The following is a 12,928-nucleotide window of genomic DNA, read 5'->3' on the forward strand; positions in this document are numbered from 1 at the left end:
TGACCTCTATCTGGGTCAATAACCTCAATATGGATCTAATTTTACATAATACATTTAATCACATAACTTATTATCTCCTAAGTCAATTCCATTGATTCTCTGTCTCTATCTTGTCTAAGAGCCCCGTGGTGCTGTGCCTGACCCATTGCTCACTGACTTCCAGACAGACCATGCTATCAAGAAAGTCAAAAGGCCTAGCTGAACATTGCAGCTGCTGTATGCAGGTCTGCGGGGCTCCTGTGTTTGTGTTATCTCGCTCCCTTCTCTCTTCTGCAAGTTTGGGACTGATAGTTGTGTTTAGGCATGAAATAAGATGGGAAGGAAATCGGGGGGGACAAGGAAATCTATACATTATACAGACCTGGGGGTTTCCCATATTCCAAGTTTGGTCTTTCTTCTCCCTGCATGGGAATGAAATGTATTTTTAAAATAGAATGATATGTTTATTTTATGTGTTTATATTTATTTCATACTGTATGAAATAAAGGCGCAGCGTGATAAGAATACATTCTTCTTTAATTAACGAAGAACACTGAAACTAACAAAACGATAAACCGAATGCTGACATGCAACTACACATCAACAATAACCCTCAACATCAAAATGGAAAATGGCAACCTAAATAGGATCCCCAATCAGAGACAATGATAAACAGCTGCCTCTGATTGGGAACCAATTCAGGAACCAATTCAGGCCACCATAGAGCTTCATTTGCCTAGACAAACCAAAACCCCATAGATATATATAAAAAAAACCTAGACAAGACAAAAACACACATACCACCCTCGTCACACCCTGACCTAACCAAAATAATAAAGAAAACAAAAATAACTAAGGTCAGGGCATGACACTATGAGAGTTACATAGCCTTATTCCTGCTAGTATTGTTTAATTCTAAGTAGAATCATTAAGAAAATAAAGAGCCAGCATATTTTTAAAATATTTTTATCTTTGTTTTTATGGTCTAGTTGTAGTTTAGAATAGGGATTTGTCTTTTCAAAATAAAAGTTGACATTTGAGTGGTCACAAAAGCATCTTAGAGGTCAGCCGTGGGATAGCAGGAGAGCGTGTCATCCACCAGTAAGGTCCTTTAACACGTGCACCTACCCACACACTGTGTACACAGTATGAAAGTCAACCTGGAAATTCCATGGAACATCTGTATAGTTGGCTAAAGAAAAGCTGTCTTTTCACTGATGGCTTCGCAAATGGCACACAGAGATGTTTGTAAACAGTATCTCGGTCACTATACTGTTTGGTCTTATTCCCCCTCTTTCTCTTTCTCTTTCTCTTTCTCTTTCTCTTTCTCTTTCTCTTTCTCTTTCTCTTTCTGTCCTCTGAGTTTATCTTAGTCTATTCAGGCTTTCTGGGGGCAGTATCTAGTAACTAATCAGTGTGTGTGTGTATTGTCTTCACTCTCTCTGGCCCTCATGTATGTGTGCAGCTTGTTGCATGTTTTGATTGGCTCCCACATTAGGACAGTATGAATGCAAAAGTGTGTGTCTGTCGTGTATACATGCATGCGTGTGGGTGGTTGGGTGCGTGTTTGTCTGTCTGTGCGTACAGTACCTGCCTGCGCATATGTATACAGTGTTTGTTCAATCTCGGCCTCCGTAGACGTGTTGGGTTCATGCTTGCAGCATGTTTGTACTGGCAACCCACACCAGCCCCCAGCCACCCAGCGGAAGCTCCCAGGTCAGAGGAAGTGCTGGGCTCCTTTGTGAACAAGGCCCCTGGATTAAGCGTATCACAGCCAAAATGCAGGCCCTTTCTGCTGGGGATTAACAGAGGGACAGGAGGGCGCCCACTCCCACTGGGGCTCTGTCACACAGATTCAACACACCACTATCAGCATCCTCAGAGCTCGCGGACTCCGGAGCTCGCTGCCTCTATCTGTCTCTCTAGGGTACATGACATGATGAGTGGCTGTATTGTACATAATTATAAAACGGGTGAGTCTAATCCTGAATGCTGATTGGTTAAAAACCACATTCCTGCTGGTGTCTTTTCCACAAGTTAAGTTACCACCGGCTAAATCTATGACGTTAAAATGCCTATTTACTCTGTTCCATCTGACTGTGCAATCCATTGTCTCATCAGCCCAGCCAGGCAATTTATAAACATGATCTCCACTATAAAAAAAAACATATAGACATTATTTCACATTTCTTTTGGACTAACATTTCGTTTTCAACAGCGAAGATTTGTATCTCCGACATTTGTAACATTGTTTCAATATACAAATTTGATCTCCTGCTGTCCCATAGTAATGAATGAGTCTGGATGAGACAGACAGGCAGCATTTCTCAGCCAGTCATAATCATGAATCAGCTGGCATCATTTTTACGGATATATACAAAAAATAACAAAAAAAGGTCAAATGAAACGCAGGTAATTTGCAGTCTTTCCAGCTTCAGATTGAAGTGATTGTGTTACAGGAGCTGTGTTGTTGGTTAGCTTCTCTGAACAACAGTGTTCTGACAAGTGAGCACATTTTCTAAGCCAGGCAAAATCGCGCCACTTTTTTAGTATCTGTAAGTTAGCCGAAGTTGTCTAGCTAGAAAAACAAGGGATAAGAATGTTGCCAGCCAGTATGTCAATGGAAATTTAGAACAAACGACTGGGTCACGTCCATAGATACAGAACAAAAGAATGAATAACTGGGTGGCATCTCCAGCAACCTTAGATTTGTGTCGGGACTACAGTACCAGTCAAAGGTTTGGACACACCAAGTTCATTAGAGTTATCAGCCTCAGAAACTGCAGCCCAAATAAATGCTTCACAGAGTTCAAGTGACAAACACATCTCAACATCAACTGTTCAGAGGAGACTGTGTGAATCAGGCATTCATGGTGGAATTGCTGCAAAGAAACCACTACTAAAGGACACCAATAAGAAGAAGAGACTTGCATGGGTCAAGAAACACGAGCAACAGACATTAGACCATTGTGGAAATCTCTCCATTCGTCTAATGAGTCCAAATTTGAGATTTTTGGTTCCAGCGACCCTGTCTTTGAGAGACCTAGAGTAGGTGAACGGATGATCTCCACCTGTGTAGTTCCCACCATGAAGCATGGAGGAGGAGGTGTGTTGGTGTGGGAGTGCTTTGCTGGTGACACTGTCAGTGATTTATTTAGAATTCAAGGTACACTTAACTAGCATGTCTACCACAGCATTCTGCAGCCATACGCCACCCCATCCGGTTTGCGCTTAGTGGGACTATCATTTGTTTTTCAAAAAGACAATGACCGAACACACCTCCAGGCAGTGTAAGGGCTATTTGACCAATAAGGAGAGTTGATGGAGTGCTGCATCAGATGACCTGGCTTCCACAATCACCCGACCTCAACCCAATTAAGATTGTTTGGGATGAGTTGGACCACAGAGTGAAGGAAAAGCAGCCAACAAGTGCTCAGCATATGTGGGAACTCCTTCAAGACTGTTGGAAAAGCATTCCAGGTGAAGCTGGTTGAGAGAATACCAAGAGTGTGCAAAGTTCTCATCAAGGCAAAAGGTGACTACTTTGAAGAATCTCAAATATAAAATATATATTTGTTTAACCCTTTTTGGTTCCTACATGATTCCATATGTGTTATTTCATAGTTTTGATGTCTTCACTATTATTCTACAATGTGGAAAATAGTAAAAATAAAGAAAACCCCTTGAATGAGTAGGTGTGTCCAAACTTTTGACTGGTACTGTATATCTTGTGGAAGGATGAAATAGTATGAATACATTAATCAAAATAATGTTTTTAATGAAATATGTCAATCATTATTTGAATATGTTGGTAACCCATTGTATAATGCATAACAACACCCGTGCCAATATATCCTCCAAACACCGGCTTCTCTGGCATTGTCACTTAATGGGACAATGTTTAAGTGATTTGTCGGAGTGATTACAGAAGCATGGAAAATGCGCTTTGACATGGTGGTAGCTAGCTATCACGTTTATCAATATCAGTGTTAGATTTTAATATTAAGTAGGCAGTTCGAAAAAAAACTAGCCTCTCCCTGGTTTCCTGCACTCAGAATAAGCCCACTCATGTACTAAAAAGCATGCTCAGTAGAGAATGTCTAATCAAGTAAAATTTTAGTCCAGGGCTTAGCTTAATGTAAGAAAAACTGTCCCTAAGTGTTTTTAGGCTATCTTTGTAAAAAGCAGCAGCTTGCTAAAGCAATCATTGCCTTAGTTCCCCAGACAGAGCAAGGTTTATTGATGAGAAAATGTACTGTAACTAGACACATGGCTAGTTCTCTTCTGTGTAGTGAACGTTGGTTAAAGATTGTTAAAGACTGTGTATGAAAATCGCCCAGCTCCTTAATCAGTGCGCTGTAAAACCATGAAATGGTTGTAATGTAGAAAAAGAACTTGGGAAAATAAACAACTTTCTGATGGAGAGAGCCTCATGGCTTAGTAAGACTGCCACTCGGTTGGCATGGCGACACAGACAATGCCTCCCTGGCTGTAAAATGGTCTCCTTATACGTATCCCGGAGCCCCCTATTTAGAAATCCCTCTCCGTGTCCCCCCTGTATGTTTATCCCTCTCTTTCTCCCTCTCCTTTGCCTTTCTCTCTCCTTCTTATAGCTCTCGACCACACTACTCTCTACTTACCCCTCCCTCTCCTCACTCTTCTTTTCTCCTTCCCTCTGGCACAGGGCAGCACACCTCTTTCTCCGGGCAGGCCATACATATTCCCAGTGGCATTATAATACTAATGGGACAGAGTGAATGGACTGAGTTTTAAGGTGGGGGAGATGGGGTCACCAACTACCCGCCTTTCAAATATGTATGCTGTCTCCTCTAAAGAATCTACATATTTTTGTCAGGCCGAACCTCCTTTCATTTTCCTCATGCTGTTTCTTTCTCTTCCTTCCCCCTCCATACTTTTGCAGAGAAAATATATTTGCAGAAATTGGAGTCTATATTTGAAGAGCTTCCAAATCTTGGACTAGTAAATGCGGCTGTTGTTGTAGAGGGAGTGCTTGGCATTACTGTGGTAACCTGCTGGGTCTGAGGGGGAGCTGGCCCAGGGAACAGAACAGAAAAATGTCTGTATAATTAAGAATATAAAAACTGCTATATTTACAGTTTGCCCAGGTTTACACGGGCCCGGCAGGGCAAGTTAACTTTTAGCAGCACACTGAGTGATTCAGAAGACTGTTTTTCTATGGGAAACCACTTAATGGTGTTTTTCTTTGTTTTGTGAAGTTTTGTTGGAAACAGTGTTACTGTATAGTCTCCTTATTTATGCAGCGAGACTCCGTTTTCATGCATTTCAGGCTCAGTTGTTTAGCAAGGGTCCTGTGGATGTACACTTTTAGATCATTACCTTCATTGTAAAACCAGCAAGTGTACAACTCTTCAGTCATGTACATTTAGTTTGTCTACTAAAGACAGCCCTCATTCTTTCAATTTTCTCCTTTATTGACGCCTCATCTAATGTGGTAAATTCAGCTGGCTTTCATATCTATCCAATATAGCTGACATTTTTCCCACTAATAGCCCATAATAATTTAATAGACAGTTTTTCCAAGAGGCAGCTATTGTTCTATGGATTATGTTTCACTTAAGTAACTTGAAACCCAAAAAATAATCAGAAACTATTCATTCAAAGACTCAATCATGGACACTTACTGACAGTTGTGGCTGCTATTGTTGTCTCTACCTTCTTGCCATTTGTGCTGTTGTCTGTGCCAAATAATGTTTGTACCATGTTTTGTGCTGCTACCATGTTGTTATTTTGTGTTGCTACCATGCTGTGTTGTCATGTTTGCTGCTTTGCTATCTTGTTGTTTTAGGTCACTCTTTATGTAGTGTTGTCTCTCTTGTTGTGATGTGTGTTTTGTCCTATATTTATATTGTATTTATTTTAATCCCAGGCCCCCGTCCACGCTGGTGGCCTTTTGGTAGGCTGTCATTGTAAATAACTGACTTGCCTAGTTAAATTAAGAGTAAATAAAACATAAAATAACATGTGTTTTGTTAACTCAAATCAAAATCACCAGAAAATGTACAGTTTATCTAACCTTTCTATATCATCGTGTCATTATAACATCTACCTTAATTATAGTGGAACTATAATCACATGTGCAGTATACATTTCCATCCAAGAAAGTGAGTGAGTGTCACGGCCGTTGCTGGAAGAAGACCAAAAGCGCAGCTTGGTAAGCGTACATATTCCTTTTTATTAGGCTGACGCCGACAAAAACAATACAAAAACAATCGTGACGCTCAAGGGCTATGTGCCACAACCAAAGTTAACTTGGTTAAAAAGGAGGGAAAAGGACTACCTAAGTGTGGTTCCCATTCAGAGACAACGATAGACAGCTGTCCTTGATTGAGAACCATACCCGACCAAAACATAGAAATACAAAATCATAGAAAACAAAACATAGAATGCCCACCCCACATCACACCCTGACCTAACCAAATAGAGAAATAAAACGGCTCTCTAAGGTCAGGGCGTGACAGTGAGAATGAAATGCATCTAGAGTGGCCAAATTACATGTCATTGGTGCTTGTGGTTTTTGGCACATTGTGTTCAACAACTTTAGGATTCACAACATGATGAACATTATGAAGGTGTTGAGTTTACTAACCCCTAATATACATATCAAAAGACATGTTGGCATATTGAATGATATAATCATATTTCCTATGTAATAAACCTATTCTATGATGCTCCCTCCCCCTTTTCTCTCTCTCCCTCACCCCACTAGTTCTTTCCCACTTAGAGAATCCCACAGATGTGTACTGCCATTCCTAATTAGCCACGCATTTGAGAAATATCAGAAATGTTTCATGCACCGTTTCTCGGCTCTAGTCTGACATTTATAGGAATGCGAAAGACCAGTAATCATTGGCTCAGAGTTCACAAGGGAGTGTGTGCAAGCCATGGGCATAGTTTTTTTAGCAGGTGGATCTAAGCTTGGGCCCAAGCTACATTTATATGTTATTGTGCCCAACTTTTCACTTACTTTTCTCTAATTGTTTTGGGTTTTGTATGTGTATGTGTTTTTTAAATTATTTATTTGATAATATGACATTCACATTTGAAATGCATTTTGGTCCCTGACATGTGATGTGCTACCCTCTGTTTGAGTTCTCTAATTCACAAACACAGAGGTGAAGGGGTTAGTGAGCAGAATATTTGATCCTTTGTGATACTAGTTATTCTACCTCTCTCTCTCTCTCTCTGTCTTTCTCGTTCTCTCTCTCGTCTCTGTGTCCTCTCCTTTTCACATCCTCTCTCTGGTGCACAAGACTGTACCCAGTTGATTATCACCCAGAGATGGGGCAATTAACCATTTGCAGAAATGCTTAGCAAGATAAATATGTTCATTTCTGGCTAACGCCCATTAGGCGCCCCAATGCCCTGGCCCTCAGCAACTGGAGAGGGTGTGGTTATGGCCTGTCTGCCTGGCATGTGCGAGTGGACAGGGGGACAGCTGGGGCTTGTGCGGTGGAGGAGATATTTGTGGGCTATACTCAGCCTTGTCTCAGGGTAGTAAGTTGGTGATCTGTTGATATCCCTCTAGTGGGTTGGGGTCTGTGCTTTGGCAAGGTGGGTGTGGTTATATCCTGCCTGGTTGTCCTGTCTGGGGGTATCGTCGGACGGGGCCACAGTGTCCCCCGACCCACCCATCTCAGTCTCCAGTATCTATGCAGCAATAGTCTATGTGCCGGGGGGCTAGGGTCAGTCTGTTATATCTGGTGTAATTCTCCTGTCTTATCTGGTGTCCTGTGTGAATTTAAATATGTTCCCTCATGCCTCAGGACTACCTGACCTAATGACTCCTGGCAGTACCCAGTCCACCTGGTCATGCTGCTGCTCCAGTTTCAACTGTTCTGCCTGCGGCTAGGGAACCCTGACCTGTTCACCGGACGTGCTACTTTGTCCTGGACTCGCTGTTTTCAACTCTCTCTCGTTCTCTCTCTACCGCACCTGCTGTCTCGACCTCTGAATGCTCGTCTATGAAAAGCCAACTGACATTTACTCCTGGGGTACTGACCGGTTGCACCCTCTACAACCATTGCTTATTATTTGTCCCTGCTGGTCATCTATGAACGTTTGAACATCTTGAAAAACTATCTGACCTTAAATGGCCATGTACTTTTATAATCTCCACCCAGCACAGCCAGAAGAGGACTGGCCACCCCTCAGAGCCTGGTTCTTCTCTAGGTTTCTTCCTAGGTTCCTGCCTTTCTAGGGAGTTTTTCCTAGTCACTGTGCTTCTACATCTGCATTGCTTGCTGTTTTGGGTTTTAGGCTGGGTTTCTGTATACCCTTCTGTGACATCTGCTGATGTAAAGAGAGCTTTCTAAAAACATTTGATTGATTGATTGATTGATTGATTGATTGATTGATTGATTGATTGATGGCACCATGCCCATATCCAAGGTCCTCATCCAAGACCACCACGAAATGGATCCCAACAGACGCCAGTTCACTTTGGGCAGTGAATAGTAACATCATCACTCCTTGTTTGTATAATAATAGTAGAAGTTACCATGATTTCAGTTAATTACTGACTGAACAGGGAGGGAAACATGGTTCATGGGGCCTAGCTACCTTAAGTGTTTAGTAATTAGTGGGCTATGCTGGTATAGTAACACCCAACAAGCACATACAGAATACTGTATATGCCCACTGATTACACCTCAAATAGGTTCCTCGGTGTGGTTCATGTGGAGAGTTCTGTTTACAACTTAGCACCTGTAAATCTAAACAAATATGGGAAGCATTTTTTAACCCCCATCTTCCCTCCCAAAATGGAGACTCCTCCCAACCACATTTCAGACATAATGGGAGATTCAGTAAACCTAGAAATCCCTGTCGGCATGCAGCCTAGATTACTCTCCCCTCTGTCTTTCCTCCGGACTCCAGCCAGTGTGGTTCTTGGACCAAGGCCCATCAGTGGCTCTGAGACTTGATTAGGAGGAGACATGACTACTTTTTCTCCCCGTCTCCCCTGTCCATTCTGGGTTCACAGTGTGTGCGTGAGGTGACAGGCTTAAGGCCTCTTCCAGAAGCTTATTACTGGGTATTCCAAAGCAAAGCCCATGACTCACAGACCTAACCCAGCCCAGAGGCCTCATACCAACAACTCTCTGTCCAACCTGCTTTGATTCCACCTCCTATCTTGTCTTTTTCTACAACGCTTACCGATATGAGGGTTACAATTACAGTGAAAAGAAAATGTAGTACTAACAGCTACTTGAGTCCAATACCGTGGGTGGAAGCCAATTTGGAAAGATTGATGATTGCTCCCACATAGTTTTCTCTTCTGTTAAGGACATAGGGCCTTCCTTCATTTCAGTGACTGACTGCATTTCTAGATGCTTCAGGAGGCAATTTTGGAACAGGGGTTGCTACTAAACAATGACTGCAGCATGAGTGAATAAGTCTTTGTGTGTAGGTTCAGCAGCTGATTGCTCAGGTCAGTGTATGAGGCTGCAGCATCACAAAAAGCTGTTGGCAAGAGCAGTTTCTCCGAAAATATTCCCCTCCGCTGGTGAGTGAGCAACACCAGCCACAAATCCCTGTCTTGGTCAGCTGACATGCTGAATGTGCAGAAATAGAGGGACGAGCAGACAAGAAGAGAGGGAAATATATAGTGGTCTGTCGTGCAAATTAAATGCAGATTCTGTATTTATGGCTTTTTTTCATGTTACAAGTGAAAAAAAGGGATATGACAAAATAAACATAGTTGGAGCTGGCAGGTGCCCTTGTTTCATTTGGCGGAATGCAGCCAGTATGGTTACAGCCCGATCATTATCCAGGAATCCTCAGAAGTGCAGAAACAACCACAAAGCCTTCCTTTCCCTCTCTTCCTTCACTCTTTCTTTCCTTCTCTCATTATCTTCCTCTCTCCTTCCTTTCTCTCTCCCTCTCTGTTGTTCCCCCTCTCTCTATTTATCCCCCTCTCTTGCTCTCCCCCTGTCTTTTGTTTTCTGTCCCTGGGGTAATTTAAAGGCAATTGTACAAGCCCCTAACAGAACTGCGGTGCAGTGCAGAGGTGGACTATGTTTGGGGGTTTGAGTAAAGCTGCTAGTGTTTTAAGTGCGCCACAAAAAATCCTGGGCAAATGTTGGGTTAACATTTACGAGCTCACTGTTAGCCAAAAGCTGAAAAAAGCTCAAACATTAAGAATAATAGAACAAAAACCTGATCTGCAGTATTACGGGAAAGGAAGCCGTTTCGGTTCTTGTCGCTTATTATTATGATTTCTAGATGAACAGGGAATTCTAAGGGAATGTGGTGCGTTAGTATGATCCCATTGCGGTCTGGGGCTTAACAGTAAACAGGAGAGGAGAGATGGGCTCTTACAGCACAAACCAATGGAACCAAAACAGTGGTTAAATTAAAAACGTATGTGCAGGAAAACTCCCCAAGTACAGTACTAGCTTTGCCATTTTACTTAATCTAGACTGTAGTAGCCGTTCCTACGGTAGAGTAGTCAAAGTAGTAGAATCCAGACTGGTCATTCTGCGCCCAAGCAGTGAGCGTTTGGGTGTATCTGTAACCGAACAAGTGGGTCTAGCATAATATGGACACACACACACAGCAGAGGGAACAGTGAGTCTCCACCATATTCCCTACACATAATGTACTACTTTTTCTTATTATGAATAGCCCATTATGTAAATTACTGCCGGTATGATAGTAGTAGACCATTGTGTCATTCTCCTTTCCTTATACCCTGAGTGAACACCTTCCTAATATTGAGTTGCACTGGGGTTTTGGTTCCTTTGGTTTGTGCTGTAAGAGCCCATCTCCCCTCTCTTGTTAACTGTAAAGCCCCAGACCACAATGGTGCCATACTAACGCACCACATTCCCTTAGAATTCCCCGTGCGTCTAGAAATCGTAATAATAAGCGACAAGACCCGATTTTTTTTATATTTTAACAGTGTGCCTTGTAAATGTTAACCCAACATTTGTCAGTGATTTTTTTGTGGCGCACTTCAAACACCAGCAGCTTTACTCAAACCCACCAAACAGTTCCCTCTACACCGCACCGCAGTTCTGTAAGTGAATTAGAATTGCCTTTAAATTACCTCAAAAGACATAAAATGAAAGGGGGAGAGGGATGCCATTTGCAACACAGACACTGAGACATTTGGTTCCCTTTTCCAACCCATTGTAACGACGTTCGTCTGTAGAAAGAGAAGCGGACCAAAATGTGGCGTGGTGGTTACTCATGTTCTTTAATGAAAAAATGTACGATACATGAAATAACTTAAATCTACAAAACAACAAACGAAACGTGAAAGCCTATCTTGTGACAACAAACACAGAGACAGGAACAATCACCCACAAAACACACAGTGAAACCCAGGCTACCTAAATATGGTTCCCAATCAGAGACAACGTGGTCCTTCTGTAGCTCAGTTGGTAGAGCATGGCGCTTGTAACGCCAGGGTAGTGGGTTCAATTCCCAGGACCACCCATACGTAGAATGTATGCACACATGACTGTAAGTCGCTTTGGATAAAAGCGTCTGCTAAATGGCATATATTATTATTATTATTATTACAACGAGAATCACCTGACTCTGATTGAGAACCGCCTCAGGCAGCCATAGCCTATGCTAGACACCCCTACTCAGCCACAATCCCAATGCCTACTAAAACCCCAATACGAAAACACAACAAAATAAACCCATGTCACACCCTGGCCTGACCAAATAAATATATAAACACAAAATACTAAGACCAGGGCGTGACACCCATGCGTCCTGCGTTAGATTAGCATTTATTGTTGTTAATTCATAACGCTGGAATCCATCTGTCATCACTGACGAGGAAAGGTGATATAGTTCTAATGTCACGCCCTGACCTTAGAGATCCTTTTTATGTCTCTATTTTGGTTTGGTCAGGGCGTGAGTTGGGGTGGGCATTCTATGTTTTTGTTTTCTATGTTTTCTATTTCTGTGTATTTTGCCAGTTGTGGTTCTCAATCAGAGGCAGCTGTCTATCGTTGTCTCCGATTGAGAACCATACTTAGGTAGCCTTTTCCCACCTGTGTCTTGTGGCAAGTTGTTTTCTGTTTTTGTGTCTGCACCAGACAGAACTGTTTCGGTTTCGTTCGTTCTCCTTGTTATTTCAGTTATGTTCAATTCAAATAAAAGTATGAACACATACCACGCTGCACCTTGGTCCTCTCCTTCCAACAGCCGTTACATCTAACTACTGATTAAAATGCATATGTGCCTGTCATGGCAAAGAAACATACATTATAAGATAATAAAACCCCCAAACTGCTTATAGCCAAAATAACCAAAATAACCAAGATAACCAACCCAAGATTTTCCAATAAAATTTAAATTTTCCACCCAGAGAACCTGAGTTTGTGTTTTTGAAGCTATCGCCCTCCTTTACATTATCTAATCTCCTGTCAAACCGCCTTCTCTTCTCCTTCTAAATTTACTCCTAATTCTCCTCAGTTTAATGCAGCTCCTCAAGGTTCTGGCCTTCACAATAGCGTCACTGCATTACCCTGATGGCTGTCTGGAGCCGGGCCCTGCCTCAGCTGGCTGGGAGGCCCAGGACCAGGCCTCATCTTTCGGCTGGGACACGGGCGAGATGAGGCTGGGGTGCAATAGGCCTGGAGATGGGTGTCTGGAGCCAGACCTTGCCTCTTCTTGCTGTGAGGCCCAGGACCAGGCCAAATCTTGGTTCTGAGAGCCAGGGTCGTGGTGCCATGGGCCTGGAGGTGAGGATGGAAAGTGGGGAAGAGCTGGGAATGGCCTTAATGAGTAGTGCTATACTGACCTTCAACCTTGAGGAGGAAGGGGAAGTAAAGGCAGTTTCTCAATTAATCTTTCCTCAATTTCTTCTATCCTCTCTCCTCACCTCCTTCTCAAAACCTATTGGAAATGAAGGTCAGACTGGAGGGACCTTCTCCTTTAATATGGT

At 42.5% G+C, this 12,928-nt stretch overlaps 1 protein-coding gene across 1 annotated transcript in view; it reads left to right on the forward strand.

The window, feature by feature from the left end:
- The window catches only part of LOC118363205 (arginyl-tRNA--protein transferase 1-like), a 112,395-nt gene extending 99,701 nt beyond the window's left edge, over window positions 1-12,694 (forward strand). The window contains exon 5 of the mRNA XM_052485735.1: window positions 12,457-12,694. Coding sequence (XP_052341695.1) covers window positions 12,457-12,694 — 238 coding nt within the window. The remainder of the gene's footprint in view (window positions 1-12,456) is intronic.
- Window positions 12,695-12,928: the final 234 nt, after the last annotated feature.

The sequence above is a fragment of the Oncorhynchus keta genome, chromosome 3 (assembly GCF_023373465.1).
Source record: "Oncorhynchus keta strain PuntledgeMale-10-30-2019 chromosome 3, Oket_V2, whole genome shotgun sequence".
Classification (NCBI taxonomy): domain Eukaryota; kingdom Metazoa; phylum Chordata; class Actinopteri; order Salmoniformes; family Salmonidae; genus Oncorhynchus; species Oncorhynchus keta.